The sequence below is a fragment of the Mchenga conophoros genome, linkage group LG20 (assembly GCF_057382185.1).
Source record: "Mchenga conophoros isolate Kocher_MC1m ecotype Shallow Benthic linkage group LG20, M_conophoros_male_GT1.1, whole genome shotgun sequence".
Classification (NCBI taxonomy): domain Eukaryota; kingdom Metazoa; phylum Chordata; class Actinopteri; order Cichliformes; family Cichlidae; genus Mchenga; species Mchenga conophoros.
This window is the reverse complement of record NC_140545.1, coordinates 6,131,083-6,148,532: the sequence shown is the minus strand read 5'-3', so window position 1 is coordinate 6,148,532 and position 17,450 is coordinate 6,131,083. Positions and strand designations below refer to the sequence as shown.

The 17,450-nt window shown below is 42.0% G+C and overlaps 1 protein-coding gene across 5 annotated transcripts in view; it reads right to left on the bottom strand.

Annotated features, from left to right (window-relative positions):
- Nucleotides 1-17,450, bottom strand: part of LOC146550215 (TOX high mobility group box family member 2-like) — an 82,297-nt gene that overhangs the window by 40,809 nt on the left and 24,038 nt on the right. For 3 of the 5 annotated variants that reach the window (XM_085261133.1, XM_085261134.1, XM_085261136.1), the window contains exon 2: nucleotides 980-1,039. In XM_085261133.1, the coding sequence (XP_085117259.1) occupies nucleotides 980-1,039 (60 nt within the window). Of the gene's footprint in view, nucleotides 1-979; nucleotides 1,040-11,717; nucleotides 11,811-17,450 lie in introns of all 5 variants that reach the window. The other 2 variants (XM_085261131.1, XM_085261132.1) reach the window with 1 other exon arrangement.

Sequence of the window (17,450 nt, the reverse complement as noted above, 5' to 3'; positions counted from 1 at the left end):
ACTGAAACTACACAGCTTCTTGCACGTGAGCTTATAACTTGTGAATTACTTTGTGTCAGAAAACGTGTCACTTCCTTTTACAGTAAACGAGTATGTTTATATGAAACAGTGTGTGCGTGTCTATGTCTGTGTGTGATTGAAGGTGTGTATGGATCCTGCTGTCCTTGGCCTGACTTATTTGGAAAAGCGCTAATTGATGTGGAGCTTCCACCTCATCGTGTTTTGTCAGGACATGAAGACCTTGCTGCTGGATCAACAAATCCTGGAGCTCTGAATTCTGCCATATGTCCAGCCATGTGTTCCCATCTACCAGCTGGGAGCACTCAGCACCGATCCTGTCTTATTCACTGAGTCTATGTGCGACTGGGACCATGATGCTCCAGAGTGGGACCAGAGATCCAACTAGCTTGTTATTGTAAACTATTACTGCTGCTTTGTCTGGTTCAGTGGGCTGACATGTTGCCAAAACTGTGAGGGCTTATGGATTAATCCATCAGACGTTAAATAGATATAAAAAAAATTTAACTTTTAAGTTATTAAGAATCAAACCTTCCAATCATATATTTAATATTTAAATCTGATCTGAAACCTTGTGAAACACACTGACTGTCACATCAAATGATGGAAACATTTCTGATGCAGGCCTATGAGAAAGAAACTGGTGGACATAGTCATTTTTTATTAATGTTCAGAATTTCCACAGAGACAAGAGCATAACTTGGAAATGTGCCCACAACAGTGGCGGTAAAAAGGCGACACATCACTTTTGACTTGTGTTTTCCTCTCATGCTAACCACATGGTTTGTTTGTCCATTTTCCACTTTTCTTCACTGAGAAATGTGTACATTTCACATTTTCCAGTCTACACCCAAACATAACAATCCATAAACTCTTCTTGTTAAAGGGTGACATCAGCTTACTCAGACATTTATTTATTTAAGTCTGCAGGGCTTACAGGAAAAGACGTGGGCGATCTTACCTGGTTTGGTGACCGAAACTCTTGGTTATTGTCATTCATGTACATGTTGTCACCATCAAACTGTGAACAGAAAAAAGAAAAAAAGAAATAAACATTGTATGCAAGAAGAGGTTGTTTTTTTTTTTTTTTAAAAAGGGTGGTGGGTCTGTGAAAGAGGTACTAAAGAGGAAAAGCTCTTTATGGGTGGCCTGAAGTGTGAGACTAATGACTTTGTCACTTTGGTTAAACCTCGTGGTGGCATGGCAGCATGGGTAATTACTGTTTCGTCAGCGGGCCGGTAATTAGGCTACATGAGCAAAGTGATGAGAGATGGGCTTTTCCCTCTGGGCTGTGCTGTGTGTGTGCGAGAAAGAGAATGAGTGCGGGTGAATCTGTGAGTGCTTACTGTAGTAAAGTGTGCGTGGCTTAGAGGCTTGCACATGTGTGTTGGTGTGTGTGTGTAGCACAATGAGGGCATGCTGCGTCTTTAGATTTGAGCTAATCAGGCAATGAAGGATCGCTTGCTGCAGGTGCCAAAACATTGCTTGTCATGGGGTTAGGACTCACATAACAACAAATTACTTTTGACCCACGGGGATGCTGGGAAGCAACACTGGGTCACCATTTCAGAGTTTCATGCAACATGCTAGCCTTCATGTCTAGCATGTTACTGAGCTAAATTCCCCATCGAGATCAACTATGAGTGCGCTACGAATAAAGAAAAAAACCACAGACGGATTCTGTTTTTAGCTCAAGCGGAAATAAGATTCAGCCGCCACAAACGGCTCGGTAACGGAACCTGTGTGCTGCCAAGGTGACTGAAAAGCTGTGACCACGTTAAGGAGAGCATCGTTGTGAAATGCTCTTGGCTTCCAAAGGCATCAAGGTTTGTCACCGCGCACTTGCGGCAAATAGAAAAAACCTTGACTGGAGCGGGTAGTGTTGCACGTGAACACACGTACACGTAGAAACTCAATGTGCCAAATAAAGCTCCCTTTTTTTGTTTGTTGATGGAGGCCGTTCTTTGCAATATGACTGCGCAGTTGACTCGGAAACAGACAGGAGAAAAAACACGATCAAACTACACAGCGCTCCATGTCAAATTCCTCAGATGTGAAGATATGGGAGGCCCTTTTCATTTCGGGTGGTCTGCTTTGTGTCGGCAACGAAAGCGGCCAAAGCCTTGAAAAATAGACACGCACTGGATATGAGTGGACGCAAATGGATCATACCTGCTCAAAAACAGTGACCAAATAAGTAGACTAATGGACGGAAATGGGCAGAATTCCTGAGGGGGAAATCTAATATCTGCGCTTGTAGACAGGAAAAAGTCGAAGCAAATGAGCGTGTGAGTGGTGAGAAAGAGAAATTACTGTACATTATTGTAGGAGAAAGGACGGGGGAATGAGTTCCTGCCTCGGGGCAATGCTTGGCTAACGATGCATACTGTGGAAACCCAGGCGAGGATTCACTTGGTTATTCTAATGATTAAATTCATACGAAAACATGAAACTGACACAAGAGGTGCATTTAAGCCTCGTTCACACCTGACATGATTAATCCAACATCACTGCACCAGCAGCTGGAAAATAAAAACCCTGACATCTCATCTTCACATTAAACTGATAATTGTTCAATGCCACATGCTAAAGCTGCTAATTTGCTTAATCAAGCATGCCGGTGTCTATCATCTGACCGAACTGCGGCGGGAAGTGACTGCCGCTCGCTGAGAGGGCCAAACTAATGTTGACCTTGGTGACATAGCTGCAATAAACTCTTCACTCCGCACATGAAAGCCTCTTGTCATCGCCTAACTGAGCAATTTCATTCCATTGAAATCCACTTTGATATCACTGGTGACATAAAGCCATTCCGAGAGCTTCTTCAGAATAAGATTCTCTCGGATAAAAAGCGACTGCGAACAATGGCATTTTCAACCCCGCGAACGCCGCCACGGCTCTCATTACAGCTAACTCTGCCACGTGAATTCTTCGAGAGCGAATCCTCGACGGCGTTTGTTTCTGCCCTGCTCTGAAGGAACAAATGAAGTGAGATAATGTTTATTTCCACCAATTACATCTATAATGCAATATTCACCAAAAAAAGGCTCAAACTGCCCAGAAAGGTCAACCATTTTGTGCTTCAACATGGCTGCCCACAGACTGCAATGTAAAGCTCTTTCCTCTTGCTCCTTTTGATAGCTCTCCTTAGCAGTTCCTCACTCTCCCACTTAATATGCCAATTTATCCTCGGCTCAATGCTATCAACTCTGCCATTACTCCACATATACACCGCAGAAATTCTCTCATTCCCCTTTCTCTTCATCTTTCCCCTTTCCCCTCAGTCTCTCCATCTTTCTTTCCACATCCTTCCTTTTTTCACAGTTTCTCATGTTCCCCTTGCTCCATTTTCCCCCCGTGTTTCTCATCCTCGACACCCTTTTCTCCATGTTGCAACCTCCTTACTTCCACTTCTCTGTCTCCCTGCCTACTCCTCTTTGCCCCATCTTTTCTCTCTTTCTTCACCGGGCCTTGGCATCACTTTCTCATCGGCAGTCTAATTGGGCATTCTGCCTGAGACAAGGGCCTCATTAAGCAGTAATTACACACATGTTGTTTTCGGCAAACATCTCTATTTGGATTGCTTTGCATGGTAATTGTTCAGCAGGGACCACTGCTCGCGATGTTTCCCTCCGTGGCACACGTGGTGCTGGTAGAGAGGAATAAAAACATGGAGAAGAAGGGAGGGGTAGAGAGAGCGAGAGAGGGGGGAAGGAGAGGGGGTGAGAACAGAGAAAAATAATAATAGGCTGTGGAAGAGAGACAAATTGAGAAATAAAGAATGCATACATGGGAGAGAAGGAGGATGAGTAACACAGAGGCAGAACAGAGGCAGCCTGAAAGGATGAAGGCAATGCTGAGGCAGTAAATGGAGAAAGACAATGAATAAATGACAAAAAAAAGGAGGTAGACAGGTTCAGTGTGAAAAGAAAATGAGGTGGAGCTGTAGAGAGGGCATAAAAAAAGAGAGACACACAGAATGAGTAAATTAGGTAGAGAAGTGAGAAAGTAAAGACAGTGACAGAGAGAGACGGAGAGACAGAGTCCCAGAACTAGGTCATGCCGTGCAATCATCGAGCGTTTCAAAAATAATGAAGCCACAAGGTGGAAGTAATGCTAACTAGCATATCCAGGGAAAACATGTAATATTTACACAGTGGTAATGGGGCAATACAATGCTGGGATCTTTTATCTTATATTTTTGAGACAGCTGATGACGGAATTGGAGGCAGAATTACAGAGTCCGCCGAGGATCGCGTTTGATTGACGGACAACACGAGACTTCTAGGAAACATCTGTTTGTGAAGAGGGTGGGGTGGAGTTCAACTGCTCTGGGTGTCTGTGTAACGCCCAAACTGCTCAGTGATTAGAGAGACAAATCACCTTGTAGTAATGAAAAATGTCAAAAGCTACAAAGCATCACAACAATTTGGCTGAATTTACACAACTGGACGTAATTATGTCAAATACACAATCACATGCTTGCTAATATTAGCGGCTGCGTTTATTTCAAGTTCGGTTCATTAAGCATTTTATTACAAGCCTGTCTCTATGGGCTGCAGGAATTGTGAAAAGTACATAAGTACATTTATGTTACTACTGGGCTGCAGGGCTGCCCCATGAGCACGAGCTCTTGCTTTTCTGCCGCAGGCACAACTCTTTGCGCTCGCTGAGTGGCAGTAGCACATTCAACCGTCCGCACCGCAGCTGAGCCATTTTACTTCCTTTCAAGTGATCACTTTGCATGTAAATATATCCAAATTGGCATTATCTGTAACATAAGTGTATGGTAATTTTTGTCAGAGGATGTCAAGGTTATAAAACTCAGGATTTCAGCAGTGCAGAAGTGCATCTTGGAATCGGCTGCCTGTTAACGAGGGAGTCTTAATTGGTCACCTTCCTGTCATTATTTCACACTTGTTCCATTGTCTCATAAGCAGAAATATGTAAATGAGAAGAGCTTTATTGGAAATTTGCCTGTATGAAAATACAGTATATGTCAGCACAGAGAGTAGGAGAGACGCAAACAGCTGGCTGAACTAGCTAGAATGCAAATACGGTGCAGTGATGTCATGGATATGCTAAATAGCATATGGCATTATCTGAACTGGCTTCCCAGTGAAAGTTAATGACACTTCCAGAAAATGGTGTGAGGCAGTACATTTGTCAAAAAGAGTAGGAAACCCCCGTCACATATGGCATGTAACTTTTATTTAGTACTAAACATTTAGCCCACATAGTAGAAATGAGCAACATATATAGGTCATGTGTCACCGGTCAGTCACAAGAATATAAATAAATAAATAAATACTGGGATATGATTAGTTTGAGGAATTTTATGCTACTTGTCTCTTTTTCCAGCTACACTTTAAAGGGAAAATGTCTCATTCAGCTGACATACTAAGCTTTCATATGCAATGCATTATATCAAATTATACATTACTAACCATGGGTACAGAATAAACTGCTCAAAACTTAATAAACTTATAGATTTACAACATTAGAACGATCTATGTCAGCTGTAAAGTTTTAATGTTGTTAAAATATGTATAAGTATAGATAACAACAAACCAATTATACAGTATAGACAAACATGAGAGATTTCCCTATTATTTCTTTCATTATGACAGGAGAACTGCATTATCATAGAACATTACGCCCACTGGGGTTTACCACCTTATTAAATATCACAGCACAACGCCAGTGGCCGCAGATACAATCAGATATCGGCGGCAACTTTGCACGTTTATGCAATCAACACCCTACAGACCTTTGTAATGTATGTAAAAGCATTCAGAAAGGAAAAACTGTATAGAACCCCCCCCCATACATTATCATGTTAAAGAACAACCCGAAACAACTTTTTTTTTTTTACTTTTTCAGTTAATATAAGAGAATCTATAAGCAGAATATGTAATATTTGTGACTTTAAAAGCCTTTGCCAGTACACCAAGTCTCTAAAAATAATTCTCTCACCGAGTGGAATTAATAAGCCCAGAACAGTACACAGCTATTCTGTGAAGAAAGGGGTGTGGTGGTGGTGGTGGTGAGGGCTCATGCAATATGTATGCCTGTTTGAGCACCCTTCTTCCTCATCTTCCCCCTCTTCTCTTTATTTCTTTTTTACATCCCTCTCCCCCTCTCTCTCTCTTCCTCTCTCTCTCTCTCTCTCCCTCTCTCTCACCAGTCCTCTGTTCAATTAAGCCGTAGGAACCTGAACCTGAGACAATGTGGCTCTGGATTTGATGTTGCCCGACTTGTCAGTGCTGGTTCAAAGCCACAAAGGATGACAGACAGAAAGACTAAAAAAGTAGAGGGAAACAGATGCAGAGGAAAGACAGAAAGAAAGAAAGAAAGAAAGAAAGTGCTGTAGATTTTCAGAGTTACATAGGAGGAGGAGAGAGAAACAGCGAAGAGAAAAGACACTATAGTAACAATTCTGGTGTTGCGCCACGCCCCAAGCAAACAATGAACATAGGCAAACAATGAACATGGCACACACACACACACACACACATACACACAAAGACACACAAAGCCCATAAAAAGCACAGCCTGTGGCCATGGCGACACATGCTCTGTTGTCGTTAGATAAGGGAAACAGGGCCTCTTCCTGGGTGTGAGAGTTTGATCCTGCGCACACAGACACACACACTAAACACACTACACCCACACGTGCATGTGCAGAGTGAGCTGCAGCACCACTAGGGTCACATCCACAACGCCGCGCATCTTATGTACCCTCACCTTTATCACCTGCATGGTTCATTTTCATATGCAAAGCTCAGGCTATGTTTATCTGAACACACTGTGCTCTGGTCAGTGGAGCACACAGAGCATGGTCAGATATTGACACAACAAGCAGCTTCTTGTATATCTCAGCTGATTTTGATGGAATTTTTTTGGGAGTTATATCTGGCTTGGTGCCATCTTACATAGTATTTGTTTACAGGACTGGAGAGCACGAATTGTTCTAGTGTTGCATTCCTCAAAGGAGAGTTTCAGAAGCATCACAAGACATGTTTGCTTACCTCTCCCACGGCTGCCGTTTAAGAAATATTTGGCTTTATTGTTACTGATTAAGCAATCCATCAACTCATAACTAGTCAAACAACACGTGCTAGTGAAACACAATGAACCCTTCCCACCAGAAGCAACTTAAACACTCACACACGTACAAACACACACACACACACGCACACACAGACACACACAAAGCTCCCATTCATCTACTCTGCAGTTGTACTGGAGCAACCACAAAACAGAAATAACAGTTAGCAGCAAAGGTGGTGAGAGGTGGGAAGGGAGATTGAGACTGCGCGGGGAGGAAGGGGTGTGGGGGGAGTGGGGAGGGTGGGGTAGGGTGGGGGTGGAGGTGGGTGGGGAGACAGGTCGGTTGATGCTAAATAAGGCTTTGTTTCCACCCTGAACTTGGGTTCACTGTGACTTGGTGAGTTTACGGCACGATAAAAATCTCAACGGCGATGATAATGTAGTTCACACCTTCTAATGGAAATATCAGGTTGACAGATTTTGAGAATATAATGAAATTTTATGTTTTGCTTCTTTTTTTCCTGTTTTCTGTTTTCAAAAGTCAGATAAGATCTTTTTTTTTTGTTCCAAATGCAGGTACACAAGGCAAAACCAAACATAAGATAACCGTGCTGTGTCAAATAGAAGCTTACAGTACCTCGTGCTTGCATTTCCACTGTTGTATCTTTAAAAAGTTCATAATGAGCTAAGCATAAGCACTGGGGAATTTCCTATTTTTAAGATGTTTTGCTCATTTTATACATACAGGAAGCTTAATTTATCTGGTTACCTCATTAGGGTCATTGCCAATGCTTTTTGTAATGTTTCGTAGGGTTAGCAAAACTATAAAGTAGTTTTTTTAAGGTTAGAAAAAGAAATAGGTAAATGTTACGTACATTCAGCTATTCAGCTTATGCTTACTGTTAGAGAAGGCTAACTCATTCTTACTGTATGGGAAATGAGGTTAACCATGATTCAGCTTTCTCTTCGGTATATCCTACGTTACCATACGTTCGTGCTAACACCCCAGCCTCTGCGTCTCTCTCTTTCTGTGCACCAGCCGCAGAGTTTCTGTGTCACAGAATTAGCGAGATTTAAACCTATGCAATGATCCGTCGTGGCCAAAAGGTATCCATCATGAGTGTGTCACTGCTTTTAAGTGGAAAATCTCATTTTAGTTCACGCTTATCTGAGAATGCGTCAGTTCTCAGAAAAACATTTTTCTTATTGTTTTGGTTTTTTGCTTATTCTCTCTCACGCCTCTCATCTGTGGTGCTTTCTTTCAGAGAAAATCATTCCTCCAGGAGTCAAGGAAGAACAAAATAGAGATAATGTTGCTACATACACTCACCCACTACATCTGTTCAACTGCTCATTAACACAAATATCCTATCAGCCGATCACACGGCAGCAACTCAAAGCATTTAGACATGTAGATGTGGTCAAAATGACCAGCTGAAGTTCAAACTGAGCATCAGAATTGGGATGAAAGGTGATTTAAGTGACTTTGAACATGGTCTGATTATTTCAGAAACCTACTCAACTTTGAAGCAGATGGCCTACAGCAGCAGAAGACCACACGGTCACCTAAGAATAGGAAACTGTAGCTACAATTTGCACAGACCATTTGACAATAGAAGAGTAGACAAATATTGCCTGGTTTGTTGCCTCCAGCGGTGGTTGGCACAGAATTTGGTGTGATCATGAAAGCATGGATCCATCCTTCTTTTAATCAACTGTCCAGGCACTTTCTGAGTCTTAGTACTTACTCAGCATCAATTCACTTCCCAGTCTACATGAGTATTATTGTTTACTATGTCCTTTGGTGCAAGTTTGTAGCTCAAAAGCCAACTGATTTTCTTTATAAACAAACCCGCAAGCATTCGCTCAAAGGACCACCTTGTTCGAGGAAGCATGTTTGTACTGTGTCAACGTCATGGTCAACGTATGGTTTGTTTGTGCACCGTTGTGGTTTGCATACACTCATTGTGAGCATGAGTGTCATGGCAATTTTGGGCTTTGAATGATGTCTTTGAACTCTTCTTTTTCTAGAATGGTATTATTGTACAGTACACATCTTTAATGACATGCACAAGTTCAAACTCATTTTAGATTTTCTCTTAATTCTACAAGTATACATGCAGGCTCACATACATATATACACCCCTACTAATATTTGGTCAAATGTCCCTTAGCAAGTTGTACCTCGACCGTATGCTTTTGGTATACATCAACAAGCTTCTGTCATAATTCTGACTGGAAATTTGACCGCTCTTCTTGGCAGAGTTCATTTAAATTAGTTGGTTTCCTGTCACAGACCCAGTCTACAAATCTTCAACAGGGTTGAGGTTGGGGCCTTGGGAAAATTAGCCGTATAGTATGGGGGCTATATGTATACATTAACCCTCTGTGGTTGAGAAAAAAAATCTAATTTATAGTCAATAAAGATGTATACTGTCCACAATTATTCTGTACTGTACAATCAAAGGAACAGTTAGAAATCATCAAGAACTCATTAAAAGCCAAAAATTACCAGGACGTTCATCCTGATCATGAGTGTATGTAAACCACAACTGTATTATGGGGGACGACGAGTGTACAACAAGTCAAGCAGTTAGCAAGTCAACTACCTGGCTAACTAATGCTTGCTATCCTTTTCAGTTGCTGAAGAAGCTAGCGGTCTCTCCTGTAAAAAAACAAACAAACAAAAGAATTTTTTTTTTGCAGACTTTACAGGAGCTACTAAAAGATGTGGTCGTTATTTCAACCATGATGTGTAGTAGTTGTTTTTCGACTTCAAGCACGTTGTCATGTCCCACTAAATGCTCCATCAGAGGGTAAACATGAAAAAGACCGGCAGATCAACCTGTAACAACATGCTCAGACTCGGAGTGGCAGTTCCAACTCCAGCAGTCTTCATTTTAGCTGAAAGACAAAATTATTTAGGCTCTCACAAGTTATTTATATGATTTTTCTATCTAGAAAAGTACGCGGTTAGTATTTATAGATTTCTTATGCAAGCAGTTCAACTGCAGTTCCAACCAGTTTTGAGAAAAATAACCTTAAAGCAATACGTTAAACATTTATCCTTTTCAATGATTTCCACCCCTTGTATGAACCTTGATTAGTATCTGTCTGTCTGTTCAGTATATGTATCAGAGTGCAAAAGAGGTCACAGCCATGAAATGAGCCACGTGCAAGCGCATGTGCAGAGGTATAACAGAAGAATTCAAATGTCAGACCAAGGTGCCACCCACACGGCCTCCCTCAGCTTACTGTGGTAGCCTTCAACGGCCTGTCGGCTAACCAGTCCTGGGAAACACCTTCCTAGCATCAAGCACAACAGCATCACATGCAACTAGCAGCTAGCAGGTGCTGTAGTACTGTACTGCTATACTTAACAACGAGAGGAAAGTAGTTATCCCACCAGACTACCTGACATTCGCTGTCTGTGGTGGTGTGAATGTGTATTTGCACGTTTGTGCATGTGTGTGCACAGTATGCGTGTCCGTACAGTATGTGCATGTCACTAGGTGAGTCTTTGTCAGTGAGGTTTCTCTGGCAGCAGGAGAGGATGCAGAGCACAAGCCACTTTTAACTGACTGGGGTAAACAGTGATGAGAGAAGATAAAGGGCAGAGTGAATGTCACATTACCCCAGCCCTTTGCTTCTGCTCACCACAACATCAGATAACTGCTGCAGGAAAAAAAAAAGTCTGGTTTCCTCTAGCATATAATTGGTTATCTCATTGCGATCTACTGTTCTCTTGCCTCTGCACAGAATGAAGTATAAAGAGCAAAGGGAGAAAAAAAAAGTCTAAAGTTTGACTGTTCAGTCAGTGACTAAAATAAATCATTACGAGCGTAGGAAAGGCACCAATCTATTTTCATGGTGGTTGCCACAGATTTAAACATTTAGCACAAAAAACAAATAAACAAAGAGAACACCTGACAATAAGGTGGTGTTGTGTTCGCTTTCAAGCAACCTTTTAGAATAGCACAAGCAACGCAACATAGACAGGTTAACACACAGCACGCTGACTTGACTAGATAGGGAAGTAATATTGATTATCAGCAACAATATCTAACAACTTATTAGCTCAGAGTTAAGTAAACAGATAACATTTCATATGAAATGAAGCTATGCATTAAAAAAACAAGGTCTGTTAGAAAGAACTTTGGTATATTCTGTCAAAAAGACAGCTTTTGTTATAAAGAGCCTCATGAGATCTTTAAATAAAAAGTAAAGTTAAACTCTAAACATGTCAAAGGCACTTTATTTAGAGTTAATGTGTCTCTCTGGATGCGACCTGATCATAACATAACACATCACCATGTGACTTGATCATAACAACTACCGAGGCGTATTTCGCACCTTCTTCATGTTTTCACACATACCGTAATTAAGAAACTCCTGACATGATTTATAGATTCCAGTAAAATGGTTGCCTTTGAATAGAGACACTATAAATGATACATATGTGTTCACACATTTGTGTATAAAATATATATGTGAAGGTTCTCATAGGGAGCTCGACATAAATACGGAGAGCAATTTCATCTCAGCATAAAGCCTCCAGAACTGACCAGGGCCCAGGATAGAACCTTGAGGTACACTTTTCCAAATCAACCGGCTAGGGAAAAAATAAGGGGGCTTGGCTATCTCACCACAGCAGTGGGTAGTCTTTTCCTAGATGGATTGATGGCCGGAGAGGGGGCAGTGTGGAGCCTAACCCCTCGCTCACCCACACTGTACCGGGCCTGTGGTTAGAGAGAGCGAGAGAAAGAGAGAGACAGCGAACAGGAAAAAAAGAAGAGAAAGAGAAGACAAAAGCAGAGAAGGAAAGGAGACGACAGGGCTTTAGATTGCAAGGTACAAGCAGGGCATTTGTAAAGGGAACATGTCAAGCCCTCCCGCCCTCTGTCGCGAACCTTTCTCTCCTTCTCCCTTTCTCCGGTTGCCCTGCTCTTCCTCTAGTACGCCGCGCACGCGTGGAGGGGGAGGAGTAACGACATGAGAATTACACAGTGACATGCAGCGCTGTGCTACGGGAAGAATGGAGGTTAATGAGCTGACATACCCTCCACCTCGAACACGCCTCCTCCCCATGCCAACCTCCCTGCTCTCTTTCACACGCTGACAAGCATGTACACAAAAACCCCGGCAAGACAGTGAGGAGTGAAAGCTGGCAGCGAGACAAGTTTTGGTGCACCAAAGGAATGTGGCAAGAGCGCAGTTTACACTCTCTTCACATACAGTGCACACAGCTCACAGCTGTAACTGGGTTATGAACAACTGTGAACGTGAGCTAATGTAATTTACATTAGAAATATGGCCTCAGCTAATGCAATCAAGAACTGGGAAGATGCAAGACTCGTTATGCATCAGAAATCAGAGGCATAAAAATATATGGCAAAAAGTCGCTGTTAAAATTCCTACATTTGATCATACTTGTACTGTACTATACTATAGGTGAAGGGACACCAACAGCAGAATGGAGGCAGCAAGTGAAGCAACAGGTCCACTTTGACATGCAAAATAATGTGAAATTTTAAAAAAAAGTGGAGAAATTTAGCAGCGTTGGGACTCACATATATCTGGTATTATGAGGATTCATCCTCGCCTGGCTGTGAACGTATCTACCAGCGTGTCAAGAGCATTTATTTCTTCATTCATAACCCATAAAAAGTTATGCTGCTCATATAGCTAAAAGAAACATTCAACCACAGGTTTTACCAACTTGCTAAACACTATAAAATACAAATAGATAAAACAGCCGATTTATTAAGGGACAATTGTATTTCGTGTCCAGACCACAAACCAAAGGCTATACATATCATTCTCTTACTGCAAAGAGCTCAGACTTCTGTGAATAACTGATTAGGCCTTCAGATTCTCAACCATTTCTTGGTTGTCACGTGGTGATGTGTGGGTGTATAATATGTTAAATAAAACCTCAGTGGCCTTTAAGTTGCATCACCAGAAAACCAACACGCAAAGGTGACAATTTTTACCAGATAAGAGTCCATGGGTTCTCAAGTATGCACAGACACAAATAACACAGAGGGGTAAAAAAAAAAAAAAAACCCAAAAAACAGCCGGCTTCAAAGGAACATTTCAGAAAAACTTTCAGCAAAGAAAAACTTAGCTGAACACCAAGTTCCTACGAGCACAGGTGAAATTCACACGACCACATCTAAAGATAGGTGCAGATGCACTGAAACACTGAAATTGTGCCAATTTTGTTTATTTTCCAAATCTGCAGTTGCCTAAACTGTGTATAGCCTGTTCATATGGCTCAATTTCATCCATCTATTGATTGGTTATAGGATGCTACCATTTAGGGAAAGAGACAAAATGTCTCTGCATGCATCCTGCTGCAGTTGATGTGCCTTAATTACCTGAAACTAAATGAGTGAAAAGCACAAGAGTAACAAAACAGCGTCTAAGAAATGAAAGAACTTTAGCAAAAGCAGAAATAGAATTGATAATGATGCGGCGACACAGCTCCGCAGAGCTTGAAAACAATGGAAGATGGATGGTTAGTCATTAGCACCCATTGTGAATCTTTCGAGTGAGTAATTTGTGGGAAGGCTTGTGCATTTTTAATAGTCTTAAACTGAAGAGCCCTAAGAACACAAACTCCATGAAATAATAACAGGCATTTCACCTTAGCACTATCCGAGCCTCTCAATTATTTACCACTAATGAATTGCCTTGGGCAACATTCTTCCTAAGTACAATATCAACCATCCCAGAGAGCCAGAATCAGCTCACTCAAATACTTAAATACATTTACTCAATTATGCTCACTGTCCCCGCAATTAAAGAGCCAAGAATGTCAAGCTTTTTTCTGCTTGCTGTCTCGTATGCTCTGATTCAGCTTTGATATTTCAGCAAAACTCTTCCCCCGGATAGCAATGATTAATTGATAAAAACATTTTCAGAGAAATTGCAACAACCAGGTTTGTGGCTTTTTCTCTGTTTTTGCATCTGTGGTGTGGGTGATGCTAAAAAAAAGCATGTTAGCTGTTAGCAGCGACATATCAGAAAAGCAGGCTAGCAGACACCATCTAAAACACCAGTTGCAATGGCGTACGTATATGTAAGTGTTAGCAAGTGTTTATAAAAGCACATGCTTTATATCTGTTCACGTGGAGTGACAAACCGTGTTATGCTCTATTATTGCATTCAACATTTTTATCACCGCACGATCGGAGAAAAATCACACCCATGTTATTTCCACTATATAACAGATCAGGTCAGGCCTGACTAGCTTTAGTCAATTCCATGCTCTCCAGCTGTAAGTCTCTGGCTGTAACTACGTCAGAGAAATTAATGCGCAAAGGATCCTGTTCCTAGACAGCTGGTAGTTGTAAATTCCTATCAGGGAATTAAAAAAATGTATAAAAACAAAAAAAAAAAACACCAAAAAAAAAGGAGGGTACGGAGCCCCCCAGGGGACATGGGAGAAAAAAAAATTAGGGAGGAAAAAAAAAAAATTAGGGAGGAAAAAAAAAAAATTAGGGAGAAAAAAAAAAATGAAGACGGACTTTTGCGAGCGCTCGCAAAAGTATTGCGAGATCTCGCAAAACTCCAACAATGGCGGCAGCTACTTAGTTGTAATATTACTCTTTCTGGGTCACAAAATACACTTTTAAGATATTTTGAGGCGTGAATGCAGTTGTGTAAACGTCAGATACCTGCTCGGTTTACAAGACATCACATATTTGCAAAAGAGCTCCGACGTTTTTGGAGATCTGACACCCACTAGCTCGAAGCTAACGGGAGGTCGAGACCTACTGCAGCCGGGAGGAACACCGCTTTCCCGGCACATCGTGCCTCGACCTCCCGGTCGGCTTCGAGCTGGCGGCCTCCGAAGAATGCGGCTAAAACTTTTGCGAGATCTCGCAATACTTTTGCGAGCGCTCGCAATACTTATTGCGAGATCTCGCAATACTCGCAAAAGTCCATCTTAATTTTTTTTTTTCCTCCCTAATTTTTTTTTTTTTCCTCCGTAATTTTTTTTTTTCTCCCATGTCCCCTGGGGGGCTCCGTAGGAGGGAGCGAGAGAGTTTGAAAGAAAACATATACAATTTTCATTTCAACTGCTTTAGGGATTAAGGCTCAGGGCTCTAGAAAAAAACTGCATTAAAATAATCCACCATTTGCATGTTTTATCTCACAAAGGAGGCTCACATAGACACACATATGCAACAACCCCCACTCTCCCTCCCTACCGCCCTTTTCCTCCTCCCCCATTCTGTTTGAGCACACACACACACGTGCGCACATACACACATCACACATGTACACGCTGCCATCATTAAACACACTCACACACACATCGAGATCAACCTGCTGCCATCTGCTCCACGCGCTCTGTACAATCCTTGCAGAATACATTATTCACTACAATACATCACATCACATTCCCTCAATGTCATAGCCTTGTGCTTGAGGAAGACTCTGTGTGTGTGTGTGTGTGTGTGTGTGTGTGTGTGTGTGTGTGTGTGTGTGTGTGTGTGCGTGTGTGTGTGTGTGTGTGTGTGTGTTGCGAGTGTGTGTGTGTGTGTGTGTGTGTGAGCATGCGCGTGTGAGAGAGAGAGAGAAGATTTGCTCTGTTATACGGTAGAGTGGTAGAGAAAATTAAAGACAGTTTTATTTGGCTTTTAGGTGAAACAAGACTGTCAGCAAAACTCGTGTCTGTTACTAGGCCAGATTAAAAATCCAGACAAGGATGTCAGTGTATGAAAGTGAAGGATAACAGCTATTTTTTTGTTACACACTAGGGTCTGCTTTCGTGAAGGACATTCCTCTCAGAGAGTTATCAGGTGTCAAAAGTATGATTTAGCATTTCTCCAAATGTAAGCACATTTTTCACAGTTCATTAATGTGTTTACATTATGCTTTATATCCCTGTTTTTACTGAAGGGGAAGTCGGGGTCGTACTGCGCGGTTTTATTCGATGTGGAGCAACTTTTGGTTTCTGAACTTAGTGGAGAGGAAGAGAGCGAACACTGGAATAAAGCGGCATTTATCTAATGGTCCACCAGTGGAAAATGACGGCACACACGCACAGTAGCTTGGACTTCAAGTCTCAGAGATGACGTAGTTGTATTTGACTTTGAGCAAAGACTTGGAAGAATGAATTCATGTTGGGTTTAGTCTGCTTTTGTTATTTGTTAATAAGAAAAATCCCAGTTTTATTTTTAATGCAGCGACTCTGCATTTGTATTATTTACTTTACTCCAATTGCTTCACTTGATTTCATTTGAAAGATAAATACAGAAACATCGATGACTTTTTTTTTGTTGCTTGTTTACATTTTTGTCTTTTCTCCCTATCGTTTCTTATGCGCAAACCATGAACATGTTAATGCATGTGTGTCGCTATGTGCGGTGGCAGAGCGGAGGGAGGGAACAGCTGGCAGGCCCACACTCAACCACGTATTGACCTGTTTTGCATTCACCTGTTATTCAACCTAATGTTTCCACTTGGCTCTGCTGCAGCTGAGCTACAATTAACCTCGCTGTGCGCGCAAGGGAAGGAAGTCTTGAGTAATTTTTTTTCAAAGCAGTTTGTCAAACTTCCCCAAATGTCATTCTGCCCACTGTCTTAAAATTAATGTTTTTTACTTTAACTTTCCCACTCTGAAGAGAAGAGAGGCGAGACATCTAACCCTTCTGAGATCTACAGTAGCTATAAATGTGGCCTATATTCACACAGCGCTAAATTCTTTTCACTTGATGCACGTAATCTGATTGCAGATAATTAGCCTCTGAAAATGTTACTTGCCTTTCTAAACCTCATGAATGACAGAAAACGCTGCTGCATCCAACCCTTCCCTTATCTGCTCTTCACTCGGCTACTCCGCCTCCTCTCGCTTTTTTCCCACCCTCCATTTCCCCCTCCCTCCTCTTTTCCCAGATGCCCTCTCAGCTCTTGCTTGTGTTTGGGCTGCAACTGCGAGGGGTCACTGCCTGCCTTGTCTCACACGTGGAGCACTGAGAACGTGTGTGTGTGTGTGTGTGTGTGTGTGTGTGTGTGTGTGTGTGTGTGTGTGTGTGTGTGTGTGTGTGTGTGAAAGAAAGACAGCACACACTTGTCTATGGATAATTATATGAATGAGAGCGTAAGAACATCAAAAAAAAGGAAAGAAAGAAAAAGAAGTGTGTAAGTGTGTGAATTTAGCCTGATGTGTGTGCAGTTGAGCCTGAGTGCCTTTCCCACTGTGTGTGTTTCAAAGTGTTTCAATGTGTGTGTGTGTGTGTGTGTGTGTGTGTGTGTGTGTGTGTGTGTGTGTGAGTGCGTGCGCCTTGCGAGCTCAGTGCCAGGTCTCTCTAATGAGTCTGTCAGGCGCTGTTAGCGACGGCGTGCTCCCCTGGCTCAGCGCACTC